General features: G+C 43.1%; 1 protein-coding gene across 1 annotated transcript in view; it reads right to left on the bottom strand.

The window, feature by feature from the left end:
• The window catches only part of sema3c (sema domain, immunoglobulin domain (Ig), short basic domain, secreted, (semaphorin) 3C), a 43,550-nt gene extending 16,334 nt beyond the window's left edge, over positions 1-27,216 (bottom strand). The window contains exons 1-5 of the mRNA XM_069670879.1: positions 27,110-27,216; positions 21,463-21,636; positions 7,280-7,440; positions 6,598-6,660; positions 1,039-1,158 (exon numbers count right to left, since the gene is read on the bottom strand). Of these exons, the coding sequence (XP_069526980.1) occupies positions 1,039-1,158; positions 6,598-6,660; positions 7,280-7,440; positions 21,463-21,598 (480 nt within the window). The 5' untranslated portion in view covers positions 21,599-21,636; positions 27,110-27,216. The remainder of the gene's footprint in view (positions 1-1,038; positions 1,159-6,597; positions 6,661-7,279; positions 7,441-21,462; positions 21,637-27,109) is intronic.
• Positions 27,217-27,580: the final 364 nt, after the last annotated feature.

Genomic DNA, 27,580 nt, shown 5'->3' with positions numbered 1-27,580 from the left:
ATGCAAATAACCGTCCAATCAAGTTTCACCTTCTCACTCAAGGTCCACGCTCAACTTCCCACCACGGCGGCTTGTTATAGTTAACAGATCCCTTTTCTCGAGAATTTGACATGTTTGAGCTTCACAGTTGAAAACAGAGCAGTCGAACTTTCAAACAAAAAAAACCCCCAAATGACAAAAAGGCACCGTGGTGCGGAAAGAGCCTGGTTGTGAGCCCTCTCGCTCTGCTTATTAGCGTTTGGCAGCTGTACCCAGTCTGTGGCTCAATGTTGTTCACTTTTCTCCTGGAGGGCTTTTCTGCTCTTACTTACAGAGCTGTGTGGTCGGAGACGAGAAATCAGCCCTCCATCCCCGACACAAAAGCTCCATTTTGTCCCTCTTATCCTCAGCATCTCCTCTCATGTGCCATCCAGCGGATTCAATTAAATTCTTAGTCTCTCCCACATAAAATAGTTTTTTGCTAACTTGCTCTGGGTGGCAGCATTACCACTACTTTGGTTCTATTGTGCTCGGGGGTGACATTAACAGCCAACACTTGAAGTGTTTTCAGGGATTACCAAAGAGAGAGTTGTGCATTACTGTCCCCATGGAGAATTAAGCACATTAATTACATGAACTCAATTAAGTTAATGTAATTAGGTTTATTCTTAAAATTACCACAGGGAAATGAGGCGTATTCTTCTTTTGCTCATTATTTTTAGCTTTATAAAATGTTCCACAACCAAACCCCATTCACATTATTCAAATTTTTATAACACTTCATCCATATATAAGGAATAAAAAAGTACAATAATTGATTAGACGGCCACTTGTGAAGTTATGTTTGTGGCTAACAATTCGGCTGCCTGCAGTGTGTCCTTAAGCATTTTAAAAGAGAACCAGAGTGACATTTATGCTGAACACAAGGGCACTTTCATTCTTCAGCTCCCCAACAGTTCCAGTAATGGCTGTGTAAACCAAACCAGTGTCCCTCAAACATGGTTTACACTGTCGAGAGTATGTATATTTAGTGAAGTGAATCCGTCATCGTGTACCCACCTCTGGTCTGCGGCCCCTGTTGATGTACACACAGACGGGACTGTACGCTCCGCTGCCACACATGAACAGATGAGTTCTGTTATACGGCTGCACCACACGGATAAAGTTCCCACAGCCATGCTGGAAAAAAAGAGATAAACGAAAGAAAAGAGGCACAAAAAGTTCAGTAGGTCAGCCACAACTAAAAAAATCTAATGGAAAGTGTTTCGAGGAGGCTTTTATGAGAAGATTGTTCTTAGACAAGTAATTAAAGCAACACTTTGTTACTAATAATAGCTTCGAATGGCTAACGTTAGCTAGCTTGAGATAAATATTGTATAAATATTATTGGAATGAGGCACCATTTATAGGAGGATTGTTCTTACACAAAACTTTAAAGCAACACTTTGTTACTTATGATAGCTTAGTAGGCTAATGTTAGCTAATGTTAGCTAGCTTGAGATAAATATTTTATAAATATTAATGTAATGAGGCACCTTTAATGATGATTGTTCTTTAAAGCAACACTTTGTTACTAATGATAGCTTAGAATGCTAACGTTAGCTAATGTAAGCTAACTTGACATAAATATTGTATAAATATTATTGTATAAAGGCACCTTAAACAAGAAGATTGTTCTTACCCAAGACTTTAAAGCAACATTTACTTACTAATAATAGCTTAGTAGGCTAATGTATGCTAATGTTAGCTAAGTTGACATAAATATTGATGACTAATGAGAATTAGTGAGCACTTTATGGCTCCTCTTCACTCTCGGTGCGGTTACATTTAAGCTAGCATTTGGGGCTGTTAGCTAGCATTACTTTTAGTATTTTAGAGATTTACTAAATAATTTGTACTTTTAGCCACAGTTGCCACTGTTTAGCTAGCACTATCTTGATCATTTTAATGTTTTATAACTGTGAAAAAAAAATGAATAGCAATCCATTACAGCACCATAAAATATAATCCCTGTTTTCATATTTTTTCAATCACAGTTATGACACAATGCACTTAAACAGACATAACAGAGGATAAGGGCTATTTCCTGGTGTACGGCCAGGAGCTGAAAGGAACTTGTTTATCTCTCTTGAAGTATCCTATTCCATATGTGGGAGTAACTCAAACTTATCGCACTTGCTGTGACGGTTATACAATCACTTGCCGCACAATCAAAGCGTCCCACAGCTCACGGGTCTGGTATTAAGGCCAATGGAAAAAGTGCGTCAGTGGTATATATGTCATATATCTAGGTAAGGCAGACTACTGATCCCACTCCATCTCTGCTTTCACTTCTTCCAAACTGCAGCAGGAGTCTAGGATTTTGTGGCTTATGGAGCCTGAGGTAGCAGAAAACAAGGGGAGAAAGGAAGGAGAGAAGTGGGGAGGAGAGGAAGACGTATCCAGGGAGCCGTCAAGAACTTGGCCATGGATGTAGAAATGGCAGCTGCTGCAGATCACGGTCGGTGCAAAGCTCCACTGAGGGCTATCGACGAAAAACAACTACATTTTTACAGTCACACACCCATCACTGTTATTTATCTTTCTCCTCTGTGTATCATGCTTTCTCTTCACTTTTACCACCCAGTCATCTCACCACAACAACCAGGTCAGAGGCCTGCAAAAGTACAGGCTTTCTTTACACAAGTACAGATACTTGTGAGAACAGTACTCATTTAACTTCTTTACTGAAGTAGAAGTGAAATGTACTCACTGTACAAAGTTAAAGTAGCCCTCTGAAGGACATTTCTACCGGCTGTTTCTGCGCAAAGCTAATGAAACCTCGCGTCATAATCGGGAGACTAAAACTTTAATCATTCGTACTTCAAATAAAATGCTGTGGAGCAAAGTTGAATTCACGAGACAGCTCTTCACCGTGGTTGAATTTCCTGTTTTTTCAATCTTAAACATCTTTAACTTTGTTTTCGTCAAGTTGCATATTTCCTATGTGTTATTGTCCCATGGAAAGGCGGCGCGCAGTAATACTTAATAAATATCTAAAAGTCCACTCAAATGCATTAAAGCTAACAATGCTAACCAAAGCTAACTAAATGCAGGAAAGTAAAGAGCCTTTTTGGAAATGTTAGCAACAGAAAGGACAGTCTTGATGTTGGGAAAGTGGCAGGCAATGATGCTAAATTAAAACTGGTAGTTCCCCTCAAACGTATTAAAGCTAACGATGCCAATGAAAGCTAACTTAACTTATTTACTTAGCCTCTTTAGAAAATGTGAGCAGCAGAAATGACAGATATTTGGGAAAATCTGTCATAATGTTGGTAAAGTGACAGGCTTTCAAAATCAGCAATTCCCTCAACTGCATTAAAGCTAACGATGCTAACGTTGCCACCAAAATACAATAAAAATAATGAGCCTCTTCTGAAAATGTAAGCAGTAGAAAGGAAGGATATTTGTGATAATCTGTCATGATGTTGGTAAAGTGGCAGGCTTGCAAAATCAGCAAATCCCTCAACTGCATTAAAGCTAACGATGCTAACGAAAGCTAACTAAATACACTAAAGTAAAAGCCTCTCTAATCAGTCTTGATGTTGGGAAAGTTACAGGCAATGATGCTAAATAAAATCGGTAATTCCCCTCAAACACATACATGCTAACTATGCTAACGAAAGCCAATGAAAGGCACTAAAGTTATGAGCCTCTTTTTAACATGTGAACAGTAGAAAATACAGGTATTCGTGTTATAAGGGGGTAAAATTAAAGAGGTGACATAAAAATAAATAGTTAAGTAAAGTATAGATACCTGAAAGCTCTACATAAGTAAAATAACACTACAGAAGTAGCCGCCTTTGTAAGTGTCAAATAAACAGCATCCAGCCTCATAGCTTCCGATCGAGTGGTGATTACATTGAGTTCGGCTGCTTCTGCGCTTGCAGCAAACCGTTTTTATCAACCTGGTTGGTGTGTATTTCTCCTTCGATGCCACCCTCGGGCGAAAAACGATGTGTGGTCGCTCTCTGGAGTCTCACGTCACCACAGATTCTATTGGAAAAAGAGAAGCTCAATATGTAGCCCACATACGGGGAAGCTAGCCATAACAGAGGGATTGGGGCGCTGACTCAAATGAGGAAACCCACAAAAATAGCAGAGAAACAAAATGAAATACACTGCCGCAAAAAAGAAACCTAGAGGGGGAAAGAGCGAACAAGAAAAGTGGAAAAAAAACAGAAAGAGAAACTGAAATATTTGGAAGAAAAAAGGGATGACATAAGGGAGAAGGAAGGGGCTCCACACGGAGATGGCTCACCCAAATATTTGCGGGAGCTTGTCTGCAGCGGGCAGAGCTGTGACTCACAAATCATTCACTGACTGGAAACAGCTTCTTCTCTATTTCTGCAACAGCTTGTTGTTCAAAACCCCGGCTCTACTAGCACAGCTGCTGTCAGGGGACAGAGAGATGGAGGGGAATGTAGGACAAACAGGAAGCGTTGGTCCATGTAGTGGGATGCTTTTTATCGTTTCCTTTAAAATCAGGGTTCAACTGATGTAAAAAAGTTGCTTCGGAAGTTTAAAAAACTCCCCCTGTACCCAACACTGCAGTGTATATAGGCATCTGTGCGTGTGCTTATTCCAGAACACCCCAATTAGACGAGAGCAGAGGCGGAGGAGGAATCAGTCCTCTGAGTCCTACTGTATGTCTTCATTAAATCTCCTCCTAACAGCTAACAAGTGCTGCTCAGAATCAGGCCGGCCGGGTTATGAAATCTCTGAGTCAATGAGCTGCGTCCCATTTAGAAGCTTTGATTCTGGTTTTTTTTTTTTCTACACTCCTGCATCCTCCCACGCCTCGCTCTCGTCCTGTGCAGATGCCAGGAGGACTCCGGTGCCGGTGGGTGACCCTGGAGACATCTGCCACCTGCTGCACATGTGGTTCAGACCTGACACGAGCTCGCAGATGGAAGTGGGAAATCCCAGGAGGCGGCAGGCACAGTTCCGCTTTGGACCCACTTGGAGGAATCGGATCTGGAAACAGCTGACAAAACCTTGAGGCTAGATCTTGACCATCATGGCAGAAAGGCAGGAGGGATAGTTGGATAAACTGGTTTTCTAAGAGGCCCAAACACACTTGTACTGTTCTGCAGGCATCAGATTTAAAATGCCAACACCACAGAACCAACATTTTCAAGGAAGAGATCGGTTGTCTTACACAGCTGGGGACTAGTAAGGATGTTAACTGCCTTTAGAGCCTTGTTGCTACAGAGCCGTCTTAAGGACCCTCCAGATACTGCATTTGCACGGGTGTTTAGTAACGGCCACAGGTGTTAAGAGTCTTCCAACCCTTGTCGAAAGGGTGAATTCTTAAGGCCATTCTAAAGTGTACTTTCTGTCCCAAGTGTAGCGCGTCATTGGCTGTTTCTAAGCCTAATCCAAAATGCTTCTTCAGTTCCAAGACGAGAGCAGAGGCAACTGAAGAAGCAGCTGTCGGATGAGAGGTGAAACGTCTTCAAGAACTTCAACCAAGTCCAGTTGCCTTTTGGATTAGGCTGAGAATTACCATGACCTGGTTGACTGAGAACCTTCACAAACATATCATTGGCTGTTGATCCATGCTTGTTATTGTACACCAAACGTGATGTCTTTTTTATCTGCTTTTATGAGGGCTGTAAAAAATAATCAGCAGCGAGTGTTAAGTCACATTTTCCTGTGATCTAAGCTGTTGTCAACAGGGGTGTTGAGAAGCCTTTAGCATCTGCCGTTTATGATTTCAGCCTCAACGGGTGTTTATTGGCGGATACTGCAGCTGCAGAAGACACTGCTTTGGTTACAGGGTTGCCACTTCAGTGTTAGCTAACTTGAGATATTGTATAAATATTACTGTAATAAGGCACCTTTTATGAGACAATCGTTATAACACAAGACTTTAAAGCAACACTTTGTTACTTATGATTGCTTAGTAGGTTTAAGTTAGCTAATGTTAGCTAACTTGACATAAATATAGAAAAATATTATTGTATTTAGACACCTTTAATAAGAAGATTGTTCTTACACAAGACTTTAAAGCAACATTTACTTAGCTTAGTAGGCTGATGTAAGCTAATGTTAGCTAACTTGATGAATAATGAGCATTAGTGAGCACTTTATGGCTACTACTTATGATCGCTTAGTAGGCTAATGTTAGCTAAGGTTAGCTTACTTGACATAAATATAGTAAAAACATGATTGTATTGACATACCTTTAATAACCAGGCTGTTCTTACACAAGACTTTAAAGCAACATTTACTTACTTATGATAGCTTAGTAGGCTAATAAAGGCTAATGTTAGCTAACTTCTCTTCGCTCTCAGTGCGGTTACATTTATGCTAGCATTGGTGGCTGTTTGCTAGATTTACTTTTAGCATTTTAGATAATGAGATTAACCACATAATTTGTACTTTTAGCTGTCCATGCTCTCAAATCCAACCAGGCGTTCAGCCATTTAAAACAATACTTTAATAAACAAGTCAGCCGCTTTCTCTGCTCTTTGGTACTAAACTGTCTGTGAAGAATCTACTGATGAGGCCCTCATTTGTTGATTGAACTCCAACATATCTGAATGCAGGTTTTCAAAAGGTAAGCGGCCTTACCGTAGGGTCCTTTCCCGCCATTTGGCACTCCTCTATCTTGCTTGTAGACGCAGGCCAAAACACCTGGTGGGATAAACATCAGAGTATTTCAGTAAATGGGAAGTGAGCCCAGGAAACCGGTTAACAGATTGAGAGAGACATAACATATGCCCACGTTGAGGTTTGATCATATTTTGTTTACACAGACAGAAATCACAGGGAAAATTAGAGCGAAATGAACAAAACAAACGTGTAAAAGTTTCAGTTTCCATGGAAGTGTCAGTAATTACAGCCAGCTACCATCAGTGGAAAATGTGTGCATTTTCAAACCCGGGAGAGGTGCTTAGAGGTCCAGCGCGATGAATATATCAACCAATTTACTGGGATAAAATGGATGCGTTGCAGCACTCCCTGGGGAAACCTAAATGCTTTCCCATCTGTTTATGCACTTCACGCCTGTCAATTACACTGAAGATAACTCCTCCACTGAATGCCGGATCAGCTATCAGAGAGCTTCTGCATTTTTATGCCTCTTTTGAATAACCCTAAAATTGTTCTGATCGCTGCAAATGTACGGCCATTTGCATATCATCGCACTGATTAGAATAATGCCTCTCCAGCAGTTTTATGTGCCTTACATGCTGTTAAATTATATTTTGTTTTGGCTCAGTCTCAACATTGCAATGCATTATAGTTTTCTGACCTTAAGCGTGCCATGGGTGATGTTGTTTATGTCCATGGAGAGGACGTGGTCTTTGCAGCCCACATACATCCTGTCCTGGTCCTCGTCCATCTGCAGGATCCTGTAGTCCATCGGCTTGTCTGATATACTGTAGTGTTCAAAGGACTGGGAGGCCTGCAGGTCTGAGGGGGGGACACACAGAGAGACAAAACATACAAATGAGCTTGTTTCAACACAGAGTTCAGAGTTATCTCTGGTTTCTGTTAAATTAAACTCAAGAGAAATCTACATAAAGGCCGACATTCGTCTTGTTTTGATTAAAACATAAAATCTGCAAATTAGGTCTCAGTACATGAGCCCAAAAGTTTTAAGAGAGATCTCATAACTGTTCCTTTTTGATGGTCAGATTTTGTTCTGGCAATATTTTTTAAATGGCTTCTTCTTTTTTTGTTTAAAGAAAAATCCCCATTACATTGGTGTTGGAACCAAAGCTGAAGTGCCATATTGCCAATGAAAATCATCCAATGGCTCAGACCTATTTATACTTGCCAGACCTATATATAATATATATACTAACCAGACCTACTGTATTACTAGCCTGGTGATTGAGCCTATGGCCCACTGATGAAAGCCTTTGCATTTGCAGTATTACAGACTGGGTGTCTGGTGGCGACATTTGCGGAAAAAAATCACAAGCGGCGCCCAGTTAGTGACGCGTTTTCCATCAGCCAGTAGTGGTTGGTCTGCCAGAGAGGGTAGGCGGAGCTAAGCGGCTGCTTTTCCGCTCTCTGCAAGTGTTGCAAGTAAACTGTAATCTACTATGGCTGAACAAACAAAGAAAAGATGGATGACTACAGATACAACTTCAAAAATAAGTCAAAATCCACAGAAAAAGAAACTAATTCAACACTCAGATGAAGGCAAACAAGAAATCAAGAGTTACAACCGTGGACGCCACTCATGCAACACTGTCTGGATATCTGGGAAGTGTGCTCCCGCAGTTACCGTTTATCGCCATAGGTGGCGCCAAAGAGAACCAAACTGAGATCTTCGAGATTACAACTTTAAATGTCTCCAGAATGCATTTTTGTGTGCAGACAACTCTGACTTACCCAACATTAATCATCCTAATTGAACTTGCATAATAAAAATGCACTTTAATCAACATGTAAGCAAATGTTCCAGTGTTAGCTAGGTGGCTATTTTAAGGACATAATGGTTAAAACCTAAAGACAGAAGACAACAAGACACCATAAAGAAAGCAAAGGCAACTAAAAAAGAAGCAATGAAGAGCAATACCTCTCTGTTAATTAAACACAATGTATGCCGTCATATGTACCCAAACTACCTTATTATTGACGCACAGTAAATTGCCTCTGAGATCAATCCTACAATGATTGCCAAGGATACTTTACATTTAACTTTCATCCAGTCGTGACTACAGAGCACATATCCAGGAGATACAGTATGCACACTTGCACACTGAATAAAAAAAGTCTTCCTGCAGAGTCTCTTCCATCATTAAGCGCGCATATTGTTCGCACACACCAAGTAAACATTCTCAGATAGTTATTTTCAGCCTATTTGCTCCAGAGATAGAGAACTTTCAACCATACCATCAAAGGCCTTCACTGTTGAAGCCAAACTCATGCATATTTATCACTTTTTCAATCTGCGCTGAGAGCAGGGGGTGTGTGTGTGTGTGGGGGGGGGGTAATGTAGATCTACAGCCTCCATTTCCTCCCCTCCACTGACCCTCTTTAAGCTCTCTTTGTATTCTCTCCTCTAATCAACAAACAGGTTGCCAGTGCTTTGCTTCAGTGCCTTAGGCTAAAGTCACATTTTCATTATTGTGTGGCATACGCTTTTCAGGCCGGGGTCTTTTATCTTGAAGGAAAGTGGCTTTTCTGTGGCACCCTCACTCTGATCACAGGCTGTTGTTTGGCGTGTTCCTTCAAAAAGGCTGGAGTGTTTAACTTTAAATAAAGACACGTTAACCACTTCAGTCAGGAAAGTTTCCCACGACTCCTCGTAGGTAAATCGCCTTAGATGGTTAACGTCTTGAAATGAGAGCAGGATATTTTTGAACATATCGTAAGAGGTGAGAGCATCGTCTGCCGCCTAATAAGACTCTGTTTTCACCTGACTTGTAAAACAGAAAATTAAAAGTGAACCCGGCCTGTCAGGCAGATGTGTGTTTAATAAAGAGAAACCTCTAAAAGAGAGATTGCATCAGCCTCCTGCTTCAAAGCTGAGGAGATGGCAGATAGCATCACAGAGAGCTGGGGAGAGAGGCAATATTTTCCTAGCGAAAAAGGCTTAAGATGTTACACTCCTTTCTCTGCCAGAATTTGAGCCATCAAGGGTGAAAGACTCACAAACTGCTAATTAAATACCCAATTTTATATATCCCTCCATATTTGGGTCTTGGTGATTATTCTGTAAAACCTTACAGACGGCAATACTGTACTTTAATTCTATATTTTACCCCAGGATGTAGCTGTAATAAAAACATACAGCTGTTTAGAATGGATGGTCTGGGCAGGAGTTTAAGTTTAACACTCACACTTTATAGCCTACAGGCAAACATAATGTTAGCGGTTGAGTTAGTGGCTTGAAGAAAAAGAGCCACAGTTTTTTTTAGGTTATATAAGATTGGGGTGAAACCCTGGGAAAACGGCAAAAGGTGAAAGAGAGGGTAGCTAGCTAAAAAGTGCACAGCAGCTATGCCAAGTTTTTTCAAGCACTAGCTTAAATACTTGCTATAGTATAAACCAGTTTATTGGGCCAAAAGCTAGCTAGGAGTACGGCTAGCACATTTTGATACTTTAATAAGTATATGACTGACATTGTGACTTCACTGCTGTGTACGGTTTAGCTAGCTAATGTTAAAATAGCAATAAGTGACAATAAGCCAAGGTTAGCTTAGTTCAATCAAATAAAATTTAAATAGCTTTTATTCATTTTTAAATATTTTATTGAAAATAATCCCTGTACAAAGTTAACTAACAACTTCTCACTAAAATTGACAGTTTTTATCTGCAGTTTGCTGTATGAGCCTTGTATGAAGAGTGTGACTTAGCTGTAGCTTGTTTAGCTAGCTTAGCGATTGAAGCTTTTGTCAAACTACTCCAACTACTCTACCTTTCCCACCTAAATTAAGCGTGTTGACACAGGTTTTTCAGACCTGGGAAGACCTGCTAATGGATGCTGATTGAGAGCTGTTCCCATTGCTTGTAAAGTATACTCCTTCCGGTCTCCTTTCTGCTGCTTCACCATCTGACGTCACAAACGTGAAGGAGACAGGGTTAGTAAACAGTGAAGATGTTACGGTGGTTAGGTCTTTATTGTATCTATTACTCATTCAGTCTGTTTATTAAACTCGACGTGACAAATTTGGAACGATGTTCTGCCACTGCTTGGACGGAGACAGGCAGAATTTGTAGCTGAGCTGACAAGGAGTCGCAGAAGTTACCGACGGAGCATAGCATCACGCTGGAAAGGGGGCGGAGGTTAGCGTGTCGACACAGGTTTTGTGTTCCCATCAATGCCAATCGGAGCCGAGGCAATAATTACCCGGTTCTATTGCAGAGCCATTTGACCCGGGTCTGAATGCCTTTCCCATTAAGCAAAAAAGCGGGATGTTAGCGGATCTTAGTGGGTTTTTTGACCAGTGGGAAAGCGGCTTCAAAAGTCTATCACTCTATGGTCAAAATAAAAAATGAGGAACAAATTGGTCAATAAAATTAGCCAGGTATGAAAGCTAAGGCTTTTAATTAGCTGCAATTTAATTTAACGTTTTCAACTTAGCACAAAAAAGTCCAAAAACAAACAAACAAACAAATAAAAAACAGTTACTAATAGGCAGGTTATTTCAATTGCTCAGGCTATGGTGATGAAAATTTCCCCATAATGATATGGACTTCTCTGAGTTTAGTTTATTTACTGTATTTTTATAGACTAAAGTATCATTTTTCAGCTCTAGTTTGTTGAATTAGTTCTTTTAAAACTGCGACCTGGTCTTTAAACACCCTCCCAACTGCCTCTGACATTTCGGTACTCGTGTCTTTTCCCCTCTACTTCTGACAGCATTCCAATAAAACATTCCACAAGGGGAACAAATTGTTTAGAGGGGTGTGGTGTGAGGTGAAATAACGGTTTAATATTATGATGAACTTTGTGTTGTTTTTCTCAGTGGGGGGAAATAGAGGACATTTTCCTGCGTGAGGTTGGAAGGCCAGTTAAGCCTGTTGCTGAGACGGGACGCAGCGGGTGTGTGTCACATGGATGAATCCTATTCCCTGAAAGACAAACCGAAACCCTCTGGAGCCTGCATACCATTGGATCCAGTCTCTTCACAGAGCTCTGCTTTCAATCTCATACAAACATATGAGTCATGCCTGCGCTGCTGCAGCACTGTGGACCAACATCAAAAGTTCACATTGCCAGATGGTGCACCTGCTCTATCAAGGACAGCGGGGCTGCTCTGAACAATCGTCATGGTTTTTCAGGGTTATTTAATATATGCACTGGGACTAGGTGTTTACAGAATCACCGCCAGCTCATAACCTTCATATGAGGTCTTTGATGACTGAGGTTGCTAGAAATGTGTCCAAATTCAGTCCCTTGCTGGCATCGTGTCAACCACAACCTCACAGTTTGCGCAAAAGTTCAAAATTAGACGCCAAGAATGAGAATTTACCAAAACCGTAAACAAAAGTTGTTTTTTGGTTTTCTCGTCTGTGATGAAGAAACGCTGCAGACCACATGTGGTTCGTTAGTTAGGATACGAGTTTATAGGCATTCCTCATCGTTGAGATCACACAACTTCTCGATAGGAAAGAGTGTCTCTTCAAAGTGTTTGTGGACATCATGACTCAGGCATCATCGAGCAGCTTGTTGTGGAAAGTGTTGATTTACAGATGCATTAAAAATACTGAAACAATATAATAAAACACCTGCTCTGCTTTGGGGAGGAGATGAAGGTTTGGAGTCTGCCAACACACAGAGGTGGGGACCACACACTTGATGCAGGACTGTGAAAGCTGAGGCAATGTGAGTGATGAAATACTGTGTTTTGTCTTTGTTGCTGCAGGAGGACAGATAATGATACTAGAAAAACAGACAGAGAAAGCAGCGCTTGAGCGATGACAGTTGGTGGGTTTTCTATTATGTATGTGAGCAGGTGGGCCTTACAGCTCCCCGTGGACCTCACAGCACTCCCCAGTGTCCTGCCTTTGACTTTGAGCTTTGACCCATGGTGCACCATTGGTCTGACGGCAGACTAATGTTGATTCAATCAACCCTGATCCGTACGACGGACAGTGGGGTTAGCGGAAGGAGCGAGGTGGCGACTGGAAGGCTGAGACTTTCCCTGCCTTTGATGTTTTTTTTTGTGTGTGTGGAGTGGTCAAGCGGAAGCAGCACAAAAGCCTTTTGTTGGGCCAGGGGTCATTCAATATTAAACAGCAGGTTGCTTTCTTTGCTGCAGATGAGATCGTATGAGCCAGAAACAGTCCTGGCATGCTGAAGGATCGGCTGTAACGGAAAGGAATAGAAAGATTACAAGACATTGTCCGAAATTAGCAGAAGTTGTACAGGATAAGCTTCTACAATACTCGTAAACTTCCCATAATGCCAGTCAATCCCAGCCAGCCAACCAGCCACAGATCTGCAGAGTCAGTTTTGTGTTTTGACGGGCACATTTATCTTTAAACGAGAATGTCAGCTGATCCGCCATTGACATCCTCTTTTGAAGTCCCAGAATTGAATGCAGCCCTTCGGTTCGGGACAGCAGTTTGTACTTCTTGTTTGGGCTGTCACTTCAGATTTGATATCTGAACAAACTACAAGCCGTGATCACTCTGGCTGGTAAATCAGCCTCCAGTAAACCGTAGCAGAATTGATTGTTCATGGGCACAGGCTCCAAGGCACAAACCCAAAGAGGCAACACGCTACGGAGTCTCGCAGAGTATAAAAAGAACATCCCCTAATCTGATTGTGGTGCAAGTGGAAATAGAAAGGGAGCTATCATTGTGCCCCTATTTGTATGGCAGCAATTAAAGTGCAGAGGAGATTGCAGTGCTCATTTTGCTGCTTCCTTGCTTTTTTTTCCTGTTGTGATTATACAGTTTAACCAGGAGAGGAAAAAGGAACGACCACAAGGAAACCTCACTCAGGTTTTCAAGACTTTCTAAGAAGACTGTCTGAGTGATCAGAGTTTTACAGCAATGCTTGCAGCAGTAAACAACGCTTCCACAGTTCTGGTTTTGGATGTCCGTACAAGGAGTGGTTTGTTGTTATGCAGCAGTGTAAAAAATTAGAGATGCGCAGTGGCTGGAAAGTATGTGGGATCTTTATGAGAGAGGCGACTGTAGTTTGGGACCGCCCGCGACTGAGGTTTGAGGAGCTGGTGCCAACTGATGTCACTTCAAGAGCCTTCCTAAGAGTCTTCTTCCTGAGAACATGAAAAGAGACACGGTTCATTTCGAAGAGAAGAGTGGTTCAGACTGACAAACACAGCTGTAGTTTATAAGATTCCCCCCTGCTGTCTGCCAAATGAGGGAGTCACCTCGTGACAATCCATCAGCAGAGACTTCTCCGTCAACATGCAAAGGCGATAAAATCAGCATGGAGCAACAATAAGGGATTATTTTGTCAGAACATTAGGTGGGCCCTCGTGAAGTCGCGATGAACAGCTTTAATCAAGTTGACTGGGTGTCTGCAGTGTTCGGTTTTTTGATTAACAACAATGTCTGAACATAAGCCAAAAGGTCCCTGCTCCTAATTAACACTTCAGATTTGGACAGTGGGCCGATTACAATCCAACCTTGGTGTCTTCCATGTAAATCAGCCCTCATCAATTGGCTTTGTACCTGAAAGGCCAGTATGAATAAATAAACTCCATGCTAATGAGGCTCGCTTGCCTTTCAGGTCAAGGAGAACCTGTTTCTGTGGTTGTCAGGGGCAGCCTGTGGGAGGACCCCAATCACCCGTCTTGAAAAATATTGAAGCAGGGGCTTATACCGCCCCCTAGCAATTAATCTCTTCTCACAAGATGGAGTGGGTTTCATCTTGGAGGCCTGACTTCAAACCTGGTGCCAAATACCGTTGGTCTTTGTCCGGACAATGCTAAGAGCTCTTCAGGTTCAGTTCTGGATGGCTGCACTTACCCAACACAGCACTGGCCCACTCGCACATACTGCACCAGGGAAAGACTTTATCCTGGCAACTGACAGGCCTCTCCAGAGATAAATAATGGCTGTTGGCCGAACGGTACGAACATCCACTCTCCACTGGGACTACCCTGATGGTATACAGTAATGACTGGTGCCGTATACATATGTCAGAGAGGAAGTTAAGGTGTCGTTCCAGTGCGGGGAGACCACCCAGGAAGTCTTGCTCTGGTTGACAGAGTCGTCCGATTGTCTGTCTACCAGACATACTCTACATTCCCAGTCAGGCTCTACTCTCAAAATGCACACAGTATGCACAGACTTACTGTACTGCAACTACTTGTCATGGACAGAAGCCAGAGTTGGCTCGCAAAGGGAAGACTTGATATCGGCTGCGTCTCATTAATTTTCCAATTGTTGTCTGTCGCCAATCATCTATATCCAGACATCTGTAATGGGAATCATATGGCTGGACTGAATGCCTGAGCTCTTATGCATGCCTTCTCTCACACTGGCTTCCCAGAGCAGACGCCGCATCTAAATATGACATGTGAGCCCAGAGTGTATTTTCTCCCTTGGCGATGCGTGTGTGTTTGTGCAGAGTGATGTTATCCAGCACCAATGTCAACTGCTGGTTTCATTGCACGGTTGACCCGCTAAGGTGTTGGCTAATATTCCCTGTAGGAGCCGAAACTTGAGATGACAACCTGCCCATCATGCAGCCCAGGCAGCCAGCTAGTTTGCGGTCCCAGTGCTCCAATTAGCACCTGGCCTCCGCTTCACATGTCACCAGCAGCCGCTACTTTGCAAAGAACCGCCATGTACAGTCAGCCACTTGACGTCTTAGCCATGACCTCTCACCTGCCCACACCAGGAGTTACTGCGCACCTCCACTAGACAATAAATCTCTGTAATTTTACCGTCAGGGAGGCTCTCAGAGCGAGGGGAGGCTTGCAGGAGATACGGGTCAGGGAATTCTTAGAGTTGATGTGTTTACTGGTCATGGAGAACGGCCAAAGGAAAAAGGGAAAAGGCTCAACCAGGTGGGACTCATCCCAGCCATCTTCAAGGCTGAAAGTATGAGCTATGTGTCCTCAGTGAGGTGATGTCACCGAGGTTGAGAGGTTGTTTCTGTGGTGTTGAGTGGTGGTAAAGATTTGCCCTGAGGGCAACAATGATGAGTGCACCTGTTCAAACTTTTTCAGTTGGCTTTGGAATCCAGGAAAAAGGTAGTTTCAATAAATTTTTGACCCAGGCGCTTAAAAACTTCCCTCCAAGCCGTTAGCCAAAGATAGCAACTGTCTCTACTGCCCCGGCAATGTTAGGCACTTCTCAGCTCCAAAATGAGTAGACGTTGGACAATTAAATATTCAAGCTCTAAAAACATGTCGGAGTACAAAAAAAAAACTGAGTATAAGTCAATGATTTGAGATAATCCCGACCTCCAATCCAAGGATTTTCCAATCGACCTTGGCCATCCTTGAAGAGATATCGTCTTTGTTTGTATTGATGGCTATTGATTTCCTTTCAACAAGTCGCGCAGGAACAAAAATAAAACATTCAACAGGGCTCGCAAGGTCAGATGCAGGAATGGCTCAACACACACGGACAGGCAGAGAAAATCAGACTGACAGAAGAGATGTCAAACATCTCCAATGCTGTTAGCCCCCGAGGCGGTGCAAGCTGAAGCTCACCCCACTCGCTCACTGAAATGTCCATGCTGCAACTCAGGCAATTAGATGCACATCTTAGGACAAGAGTCAGGGGGAAATGAATACACACAAACAATAGTTCTCTTCATGCCGTGTATACCAATATTGAGGCTTGAGGAACACACACACAAGCTTTGCTAACCTCTTGCTATTTGTAGCATGCCTCTAGATGCCCTCGTCGACAGCTCTGACAGGCCTATACTTTGTCTTTCAAATAACTCCCCATAATCACGAGCGCCACTGATTTTACTCTACACGCTTTATTATGCTGACCACAGGAAACTTTAGATGCTAATGTGCAGGTTTAATGCAAGACAGAGACTGGAAGCTGCAAGACGTTGGAAAGGAATTAACCTTTAGGCACATACATGGACATCCTGGCTTGCATCTGGCTACTTGGAAGCATTGATCTTTGACATTTTGACCTTTTGTTGACCCGAAGAGAAGACACATGCCGTTACCTCCTGGGGCCTGGTGTCTGGGTCGCTGGTTAGGAATGATGTTTGATTTAAAACGATTGATTTCAAAGAAAGAACCTCAGGCAATCTACTAAATAGTTCCCAGGGCATCAATTTGAATTTGAGACCTTACAGGAATTTAATAGGATATTTCGGCCGAGACTACCATGGCAGATATTCTCTCAAAGGAATTCAGAATTCAAGCAGTTCAGAACAACGGGAATCTTAAAATAGTTCTGGTTTTTCTGGGCTTCAAGTATTTGTGGTATCCGCTCAAAAGCAAGCTTGTAGACTTTATTTTATTACTTGTGAAGCGGTAAAACCACATGGTTTAAACAATGAGTCAGCAGAAAGGTCCGCCTCTTAAATTCAATCAAGTCTAAGGAATGCACCTTGGGGCACTTATCGCAGACAAACACACTCTTTCTCCCGACAGTGACACACGTGCCCTTCTGCAAACCCTCACCACCGAGTAAACATCCTTAACAGACTGACATCCACCTGCAGTGCAAGAACTGTATAGTTTAGCTTTGAATAATGGGGGGGTTAGTGGGGGTATTAATGAGGCATGATAGAAGCAAAGAGGGGTCTGGTGTATTCTGGTTCCAGGAGCTCTACGCCTTGTGAATGAAACCCATATGGCTCATACCAGTTGGAGGGAGCGCTCATTAAGCCAAAGACATCGTCTTAATCAATCTCTCCGATGACTCGGCCAAACATGTGTGTCAAAAGCTACATCATCCGTCCGAAAGAGTTCTCAGGCCCACTTAATTTCAAATAAACATCTTTCATGGCTCGACATATATTCCTAAATTAGTACTGTATTGAATACTGGACTTTTGCCAGACAGGGTGAGAGCGCTGATGAGGTTAAATGATCCTCATCATAAACACAGAGCACTACCCTGACAGCCAGCTCAACGGATAAATGAGGCAGGATTTTTTGATCCCACCATCCCTGGAATGGCACTCTGGGCTACGCCGAGGCCAACCACTGATACAGTGGCAGAGCACCATATCACATGTGCTGGGCTTCTCTGTGTTAATATTACTCATCTTTCAGTTTACAGCATGAGCACTGCAAGTGTTCATGTCTGTTAACGCTTCCAGGAGGTAATGCAGGACGTGAATTCAAAGCATGTCCTGTTGCCTTATGAGCAGATTATGCTATTGTTTCATGCTAACGTAAAACGGAGAAAACTAGCGAGCTGTGCTGAACACATAACTATGAAACCAAGCCAACAGAAAAGTAGCGTGTAGTGTGCAAAAGGCTCAGGGAACGGGAAGACGTATGGACAGTGACGTTTAACCCATTGCTAGGCAACGACCGGCTCGCGCTGGCTCACAAAAAGTGGCAGTTTCTTTTTTAGCCAAAAGTTAGACGTTTTAACAGAAGCTACGTTTCAGTTTTTTTCAGTTTGTGTGCGTCCGTGACCACAAGTAAGTGCTAATGTGTGTATTGTGCCGTATTTGAAGGCCGATTGCATAACAGAAGCGCGTCGAAGGCTGTCCCATTTCGAAGGCTCCTTCAGATACGGCCGACAAATGCGTCCTCCGTTTCCCCACCGTATCCCGAGATGCACGAGATGGCGGAATTTTAAACGGCCGAGGAATACACTTTAAAATGTTTTTGGTTTCAACTCAGTCGAACAGCTAGTGCTACACATGTTTAAGAAAACGAAAGGGCCCTTGAAACAAATTATATTTAAAATAATAGGTTGACTTAAGCGACGTTAGTTATGCTGGCTAGTTAGCCCGCTAGCTACCTGTAGCTTGGCAACAGGAGCGGCGTTTAGTGACGCAAGGGTAGACCAGACTGTCTCATTTCAGTTCGGCTCCTCCGAAGGCTGCAGCCCGTGGATTGGGACACAGCTAAGGACTTCAAGGAAGATTCTGAAATCAATTTTGACCTCGTCCAAGTTTGTTGTTTGTTTAAACTTAATCTGTTATAATACCAATGACGTCAGACAAGATTCCCAACATTCTTTTCCACCAGTGTGCATCGGATATATTTCTAAAAACTCGACAAAATCTTTGCTGCCAACATCGGCAACTTCAAACATTTTCATGCACAACCCTTCCCTCTCTGATTGTTAATCTGTAGTATTCCAGCCTCATTCTGACAGCAAATAAACGTTGAGACGAGAGATATTTCAAGCAAATGTATGGGGTAATTATATTTTATCACACTGGGAATCCCTAAATAGTTTTGCTGTACGGAAGGGGGCCTGTAGTCTATTATCCGAGGCACGGAAGAGAAAGGCACCACTTGAAAGTTTATTATTTGGGTTAGCTGCATTTTTCACTGTTTATTATGCGGTTTTAATTGTGGTCTGGCTGTGTTCGCCTGAGGAGCACAAGAGTAAGCAGAGCGAGGGAAAGAGGAATGTCAGAGGCAGCAACTTCTCCGCAGGACGCGAGGCTGCGCCGGGCGTCCCATGAACCTGCCTTACCCTTGGATTGGATTTCAGCAGAGACGCGAGGAGGAAAAAGGGGGAGGATATTCGAGCGTCCAGATCTATGAACGACTCAGGCCTCGTTTATTTTCTTGGTTTAGTTCATTCCAGATTGCGATCATTAACAGCTCTTCACATCTGGGAGCAGAATAAGCCAGACAACAGGGCTAACCTTTTGGCCACCCAGCAGGTGCCAAACCACCTGCGCCTCCTTCCCCTCTTGGACGGCACTTTCCCAGTCTTCTTCCGTGACTCTTCATTCATCTTTTCTGGCTGCTTTGGACGGAGCCCAAACTCCCTTCTAATCTCTAGTGTTTATGGGAGAAATAAGCCTCCACCTTGGGCCCTAAGAGTCTCCCTACATCTGGTGATCCCCAACATGACCCGTATCTCCTCCATTCAAGATGATTTCCAAATCAAAAACAAAAGTTGCATCTGTTTTTAACTCCCTGTAAGTCCCTGATGTTTTCCAGCCTAAGTGCTAAATCAAAGCTGGAAGGTAAATTAACACACAACACAAATATCCTCTTGCTTCTTGGGGCTCTTTCTTCTTCTGAGGTACAGATAAACACTCATTAAAGGAGCAGTTCACTCCTGTAAAAAGCCGCCAGGCAAAGCTGGTGTTCTCTGTAATCGTTAGAAGCAATGATATTTGAAAATGGCGCCATAGCTGTGGAGTTGAAGTTGTACAAACAGCTCGTGGTTTCGCCCGTTCTACATTCCTACAACACCCAGCGTGCATTGCGCCCCTCCCTCTGGAAGGAACGACCCAGCGAGAGACGCTGGAGTGAAATACTACCGTTTCGCTGCAGGCTACGGCTCAGAGTGGAACAGAATCTGAAATACAACGAGAATATACCGGTGGATCGTCTAAAAAATCTTCAGGTCTGCAGTCTACATTTCAAACCTGATAATTTTGAATGAGAGGAGGCGGGCGTCCTAGATTGAGGAAGTGTAGTTTAGCGAGCTCCCTGGCCTCCGCCAGATGACGCGTTTTACATAGTCTGGCGGAGGTTTTCCAGGGCCCATTGGAGAAGCGGATAGCGTCCTCCAAATGCATTTTTTCCCCCTACCATAATGGCATTAGCTATCCATGATAGCATGATATGACTGAGGTTGAAAGTCGCCGAACTGGCCCTTTAAGAATGAGGTCTCAATCTGTTAAAGAATTAGTGCCCTGTACATACAAAGTTCTCCTTTTATGGTCCTCTCTGCAGCGACAGCATGTAACAGTAGGTAACAAATCAAACGTAATCTGGACTCTGAAAGGGAACCAAGCCTTTCAGGATTACAGGGACTGGCTCATTTTCAGCATGGCCACCTCTGACCTTTTAAGCCGGATATTTGGAAACACTGGAGGAGCGAGGAGTGAGTGACTAATGTGACATGAGTCTTAAGAACCACAGATATGATAGACGTTTTTACGTCTCATATTTGTTGTTCATTTAGTTTTAGGGCTTTTTAAAAAGTCACTGCCAGTTTTGGTAACTCACACAGTATGCAGAGCAGAAACAGACTGCAGACTGGTTTAGATATTTGGAATGAAACAATAATTAGAGAAGCATGAAAGGCAAAAAAAGAAGGAATGAGAGCGTAACAAACAAGGAAAGAATGAGACCAAATTTGGGAAAGACGTGGCAGAAAAAAGGCAAATAAGCTACACCTGTTTTAGCCCAATACTTTGAAGCTTTACTAACTGCAGAAGCGTTGCTGACGGACAGCCTCAGCTGCTCTGTTTCACAGCTAGAGGTAGTGAAAGGTGATCAAACACGCCAACACACTATCCAGCCACTGCAAAAAGGTTACTGCACCACTCCACTAAATAGATCTCAGGGGCACGAGCGATCGGACAGCTCATCTACACTGACTCACGCAGGCAATGCACACGCACAAGCCTTATACGCTAGACTCTAATATCAAAAATTCATAAAATAATCTATGTCAAAGAAATTAAATAAAACACCAGAATCAAAACCAGAGGCAGCAACAATGCTCAAAGGTCTGCAGCATGGCGAGGTATGATTAAAATTTAACTAGGACCAGATTCACGGTGGTTCTGACGAGCAGTGCCACCTCCTGCAGTGCTCTGACTTTTTCCTGACACACAGCGGGACGATGCGTGTACGAGGATCTTCCAAAAACTTTAAGGCCAAAGATGTGTGATAAGACTTTTTAAACAATGTACACAAACTATCAAAGAGTCTAGGCAGGCCGTATACAACTCCAGAATGATGTAGCGCCCTAGGCTTGCCTTGATTATCAAGCATTTGTTTAGCATTAGCGCACAGCACACATGGCTTCTTTGCAACCTCATTACATCTACAGAGAAACACAACAAGCGGACGAGGGCCAAGATGACGCTTTATATTCACTTCAGGGGTGCATGCTTGTTGTTTTTACTTACCCTCAAAGGAAAGGAAGACTCGTGGCAGGGGCTGTGGGAGGCTGGAGACCCCGCTGGAGAGGAGAGAGAGAGCCAGGAGGGAAAGCGCCATAGCTGTCACCAGAGGTGGCCTGGCCAACCCCTCCGGCCTGCCCATGACTGCAACGTTCAGGGACACCGACCAGCAACCTCTACCTGTTGGAGGTGTTAGAAAAAATAGTTAAATTTTCCTCATAAATTAAAAAAATTCTAACACAACTAAAACTAAAACTAAACACACTGAGCTTTTGTCTCTTTAGCCATCCTAGCTACTCATGCTAAAGCTAGCTAACCACTTCTTTCACATATTCTGCTATCTGCTTTTTCCACTGCTAAAACATATCACTTATTGTACACCAGAATATTTTTCTTGAAATAAACCTGCCTAAAATCTTCCTACAAGATATCAAGGTTAAAACTTTGCTAACATTTGGTTGTTGAGTTTTTAAGCTAGCTGCCATATAGCCTAGCTTAATGTGGCTACACAACATGCTGAGATGTAAACACATTGCCAATTATATATTAACAAATAAAGATGATATGGCTCATGTAGCCAAATTGTGACTTGTTCATGTGGAATATTTGTCGGTAGAGCTGTAGAGTCTTTACAGTTAAATGCTCAACTATTTTCAGCAGCTAGTTGCTAACTTCCTCTGCTGTTTTGTAGCTTACTACATACGTATAGCATATAGTAGGTTTAAAAGCAGCTAAAGAAATAATAATAGATTTTAAACATCTTAAAAACTTTTTTAATCAAAATTAGCCGTAATTTTGTATGATATACAGATTTTGGATTAGTGGTGGCAATGCATGCTGTTACACAAATGTAGTGAAGGCAAAAAATAGTGCCTTAAGACCCCCTCCAGTGAAAACCAAGGGTTAAACCTTGTAAACATGTGCTACAAAACATATCAGGGACAACATAAGCAGTCATCTCCATGGCTGGGCCTGTCTGCTTTTAAACTGTTGTTTACCAAGGACAGGCTGAACAACACGTTTTCAGATTGGCAGGTTTGTGACGTCACAAACCTAAGGAGCCAATCCCGTTTATGGACAGGGTGACGCTATGCGTATCATTAGTGCAACCTATGGCAACCACTTCCTCAATGCACGAGCCAGCTGTAACCGTCATCATAATTTTAAACTCACTGCTAACGTTAACGTTACTACTACTAATCACTAAATTTCAAGCTAGCTAAGTTTCAACAAGTTGCCACTAAACAACGGCAGAGACGTGTTTTGTTTTGACGACGTAGGGGCGGTGAGACATTTGCATAATGGGCGGGGCCTATGCAGATTCAGGTATTTTTAATGAGAGAGAAAGAGGAGATGTGTTGGGAGGATTACAAGATAATTAAACATATTTTGCAGAAAAAACATATCAGACACAATTTATTATTTCAAGCAGAGCGTTTTATATGTCTTAAAACATGACTGGAGCTGCTCTTTAAGATCTGCTTATCCTCAAATCTGTACTGACTGGGATTCAGTCAGGCTGTAATAACATTCATATGACAATGCCTCTGATGATATTAAATTAAACACAAAAGAATCCATTGTTATTTCTGTCCTCTTTCAAAATGAATCATCCCCAGCACAGAGAACACATGACTGATATTCATCAGTCTGTCTCCAGGAATGCAGACGTATTGTACTGACTGAAGACACACAAGAGGACAACATGTCAGTTACATGCCTTCTCTTACTATATCCTTGCGATGCGCCTCTGTTAAATATGGATGAGTTAAATCTGCACAAAAGAGCAGCCCGAGAAACGCTCCCCTCCTCTTCCATAACAGGACAAGAGCAGCTCAATAATTGATAGCGGCAGGTACTGTACTGCCTGCGGGACACTTCTCCTGCAATGCAAAACTCTACTGCTAGGGAGAGGCTGTTTTAAAACACCCAGGCCGGCTGTTACACTACCTTTGCACACATAAAACACATTGCACAGGATAAAGACAATGTCCCTTTCGTATGCAATAGGAAATAATGTTTGTACAAGGGGTTGAATCTCTGCTCTCATGGCTTATAGATGTGCGATGAAATATTGATAGCAAAGAGATAAGAGGAGAGCTATGAAATTTTCAGTTTGGGGTGTAGCGTACAAATAGGTTGAGATATGGGCGGTGTGTGGTGGAGTGAAGCGTGACTGATATATAAGCTGAGGTGGAATTCTCCAGTTCAGGTGCATACGGATAACAGATGGAGAACCGCAGAGGGAATGAGCTCTCTTTGGCCGCACTTGAGAGAAATAAAACAGCATGGGGCCCCGGCCGCTGCACTGCAGCCCCCTCTCCTGCTGCATCATCCACACACACCCTCACCCCAGAGCCCGCTTCAGCTGGGGCGTCTCCAACAACATCAGCCTCCAGGCAGAGAGCTCTGACCCTGTCCTGAGGCTGAGTGCTGGTGTGCTCTGTCTTATGTCAGTATTCTTAAAGGGTTAGTTCATCTAAATCACAAATCTCTTACTTAGAACTCTCTCTCTGCATGTCTTAGATTAGATACAATAAAAGTAAAGGTCAAATGTCAATTCTAGATAAGATAATTTCAAGATGTTTAAGTCTCCTGTCAGCCATGAAACACACAGCGTTTTACTGCAAATTCTTTGACTAATATTCAAGGTGTGGACATATAAGACCTTCCAATCACACTCTTATTAGTTTCTTTACTGTTTTAGGGCTAAACCAGGTCAAAACCTGAGACTCGAACATGTTTAATGCTTTCAAGCCAAGTCTCTAGCCCGACTTCTTGTGATTTTAGTCAAAGCTTCATGTCTCCAACTTGAAGAATAAGGAAGAACATCCATCCATCCATTATCTCATGTGTTCAGGGCTGCAGGGCGACTGGAGCCAGCTGTCATTGGGCGAGAGGCGGGGTTACACCCAAGACCAGTCAATCGCCAGTCAATCACACAGCAGACACAGACACGGACAACCCAACGTAGAGTCACCAATTAACCTAACAAGCATGTCTTCAGATTAACCCGTGAATTCCACTGGATGCGTGTTCGGTCCGTCTCCGCTCCGTTACGGCAGCGGAGCTGATAGGTTTCACTTTAGTCAATGAGAGTGCGACCACCTGCTCCGCTGCGTCTCTGCTGCGTCACAGCTCCGGTAGTTCTCTTCTGTTTCTGCCGGATGCCGGAGCTGCACATCAATTCAACACGGAGCAGATCGGGCGAGACAGGAAATCAGACACGGAAAGCACTTTAAAACATCTGGTTCATATTCAGAATGATGTACTCCGTATTGACGCCAGGTCGCATGTCACTTAACTAAATCAACAGAATTGATTAAGCGCATTTGTTTGTGAATGGGTTATTCCCACGTGTGTTATTGTTTTTATAGCACACGTCGTATTATCTCGCACGATCACACGTGATTCTGTAATTACCGCACGGTGTCGTCGCTCCAGCTGTCTGGCGATGCTACTTCAGAGTCAAGCCACAGAGCAGCTTTCACGCAAGTCCGGGATAAGGGAGGAAGCCGTAGGAGCCGAAGAGAACCCATAAACGCACGTGGGGACGAGAACATGCAAACTCCACACAGAAAGGCCCACTTCGTCCGTGTCAGGACTTGGCGACAGTGCTAAGCACTGCAACACCATGCAGCTTAGCAAGAGCTCCTTTGGTGCAGGGTGTTTTAATGACCATCGTCTGTTGATTATCAACCCCAAAGTCTGGATTATGTACTCTTAGTGGGGGCAGAATTGTCAAAACAAACCCTACCAAGTACACTACAAATAATGTCGATCATGATTTACATCCAGTGCTACTGCTCAGTGCCACAACAGCAGTAGTTGGCGCGTCTTTTGGGTGTTGAGCTTGTGACCGAGTCAGACTGGAGTTTGCACACCATCACAGACCAACTACTAATTCAGTTTTTACAGCCTTAACCACATTGCTTCCCTCGCTCGCACTAAGTGGTTTTGTTGTCTAAACTTAACCTCACACTCATCGTTTATTGCGCAAACCATAACTTCCCTTTAACACATCTATACTGTACTTGGCATGTGGATAACTGTAGAAAGACATTCTTTCCTTGCGTCAGGATTGAGGGTTAACTGCTCACATCCACATGCACCCTCTCCGGCCTGGGAACGCTCATCTCACACCTGCTAAACTCATCATCAAGGGAGTATAAGCCTCATCTGAGCGTCCCATAACACCCCACCAGGTCAGCTTGAAACACTTCCTCTGCTTCCCAAACACCATCCCTGTCTATGATGATCTCGAATGAGCTCACTGTCGGCCGGACCACCGTAACGCTCGCCTGGATAAATGGGTCTCCCGATAATAAAAAAGGTGCTCCAGTGTTTGTTGCCATGAACAAAAATAATAAATTCTTCAATTAATTCCGACGAGCGCTTCAAAGTCCAGAAATTCCAGCGCTGAGAGTGCCAGGAATCTCTGCGACGGCAATTAAATGCCTCCACAAAAAGGAGGTCAGCCCGAGCGAGTGGAGGGTTATATTTCCAGTGGGGTGTAATGATAATTGTGTTTATTGTGCGTTTCTTGGCGGAGAGCCTAATGAATTTTCCGTCGCACGGCTTTAAAAGTAATATTGATGAATCTGCAGAGCTGTACAAGCAAACAGTCTTAAGTTTCCATCTTTAAAAACAGGATTTGTGTTTATTTGGACACATTAAGGCAATTTAACGACGAGGAATTGAGGCAGAAAGTCCTCTCGGCTGGAATTAGGTTTGATATGTTCAATAATTTCTCTCCAACATCTCATTTTTTAGGGAGGAAGAAGATTTAAAGTTGCTCCTGCGTCCCGGCTCTAACAGGACGGCATGTATTCATACCACACCCTGTCATTCAGTTGTCAGTGGCTGTGTTACGACCACACGCTCGCTCACACACGCGAGGCTCCCAAAGAGCAGCAAAATATGTGCAAGCATTTTCACTTTAGATCCACTGATTTAAATGTGTATCTTGTGATGGCAGCAGTCAGACCACGTGGAACTGAAAAATCCCTTCTTCAATGACAAAAAAGTTAAAGGCTTATAGAGCTTCAAAAGGCTGGAAACCATGTTTTGGTGCAGTAAAGTTATTCAGAAATAATAACCTGACCAAATAACCACTTCAAACACTCGCTTCAGGGCTATCCTGCCACAAAATGTGACTCATATTCGGGAAATCTTTCCAAATTTGATACCCAAAGCTTGTAAGAGTCTGGAAAATCCTCTACAAACTTCGAAAAAGGTTCTTTCACAGTAATAAAGTAGGGTTGTTTAAATCTTAAACCTTCATATGAAGTGGTGAAGTTTGAAGAAAATACTTATCAGCCAAATAACCATTTAAAAACTCTAAAGTTCCAGAACAATCCAGCAACACAATCATGACTCATAATCTACAAATTCATACTGAAACTAAACGAAAAGCTTAGAGGGACATACAACAGTAGTCTGGTGTATTTTACACAAGATTTCAAGTGGCAAGCAAGTGAAATATGTTTTAAATTTGACTCTACAACTGTCAAACTACTTCCTCAAATTCTGCACCTGTTTGCCTCCAGCCGACCACCTCCTCTCTGCCTCACATTGCAGTACAGCATGCAGGTATAAGACCCCTCCACCTACAGAGACAGAATCCAGATCAGCCCCTGGTTCCAGGACTCACCTTTCAAGGAGCTCCCTCCACTGCTGGTCCCACTTGAACAAAGCCAGGTACCCAAAGCAGATCTAGATGTCTGATTTATCCCCCCTTGTGACACCTTGTTTCCAGTTTCCTCCAGTTACACCACAGAAGAAAAATGCTGCTATTCCATCTAGGAGCTCACTGAGCAGGCTTCACTGAGAGAGAGAGGAGAGGAGAGCGAAAAGACAGAGAGGGCTGGTGTCCTATTACACACTCTCCACTGAAGTCCCCCTCCTCCTCCTCCTCCTCTCTGCTACCCCTCCCTTCAGTGATCGTCCTCCCTCCCTCCGTTAACTAGACAGCAAACTTAAACATGCACAGCTCAAAACATGAGAGAGGGTGAAGCCGGAAAAAGGTCAGACACATTCAGGAATGATCAAAAAGCCAAATCCAAAAGAGACATTTTCCATTGATTTCTATTTTCATTCACATTAAAAGTAGCATCAGGTTTTC

Source organism: Semicossyphus pulcher, unplaced genomic scaffold (assembly GCF_022749685.1).
Source record: "Semicossyphus pulcher isolate SPU_LCO1_2020_fin unplaced genomic scaffold, fSemPul1.0.p SCAF_20, whole genome shotgun sequence".
NCBI lineage: Eukaryota > Metazoa > Chordata > Actinopteri > Labriformes > Labridae > Semicossyphus > Semicossyphus pulcher.
The sequence above is the reverse complement of the archived record's forward strand: the minus strand, read 5'-3'. Positions and strand labels throughout refer to the sequence as shown.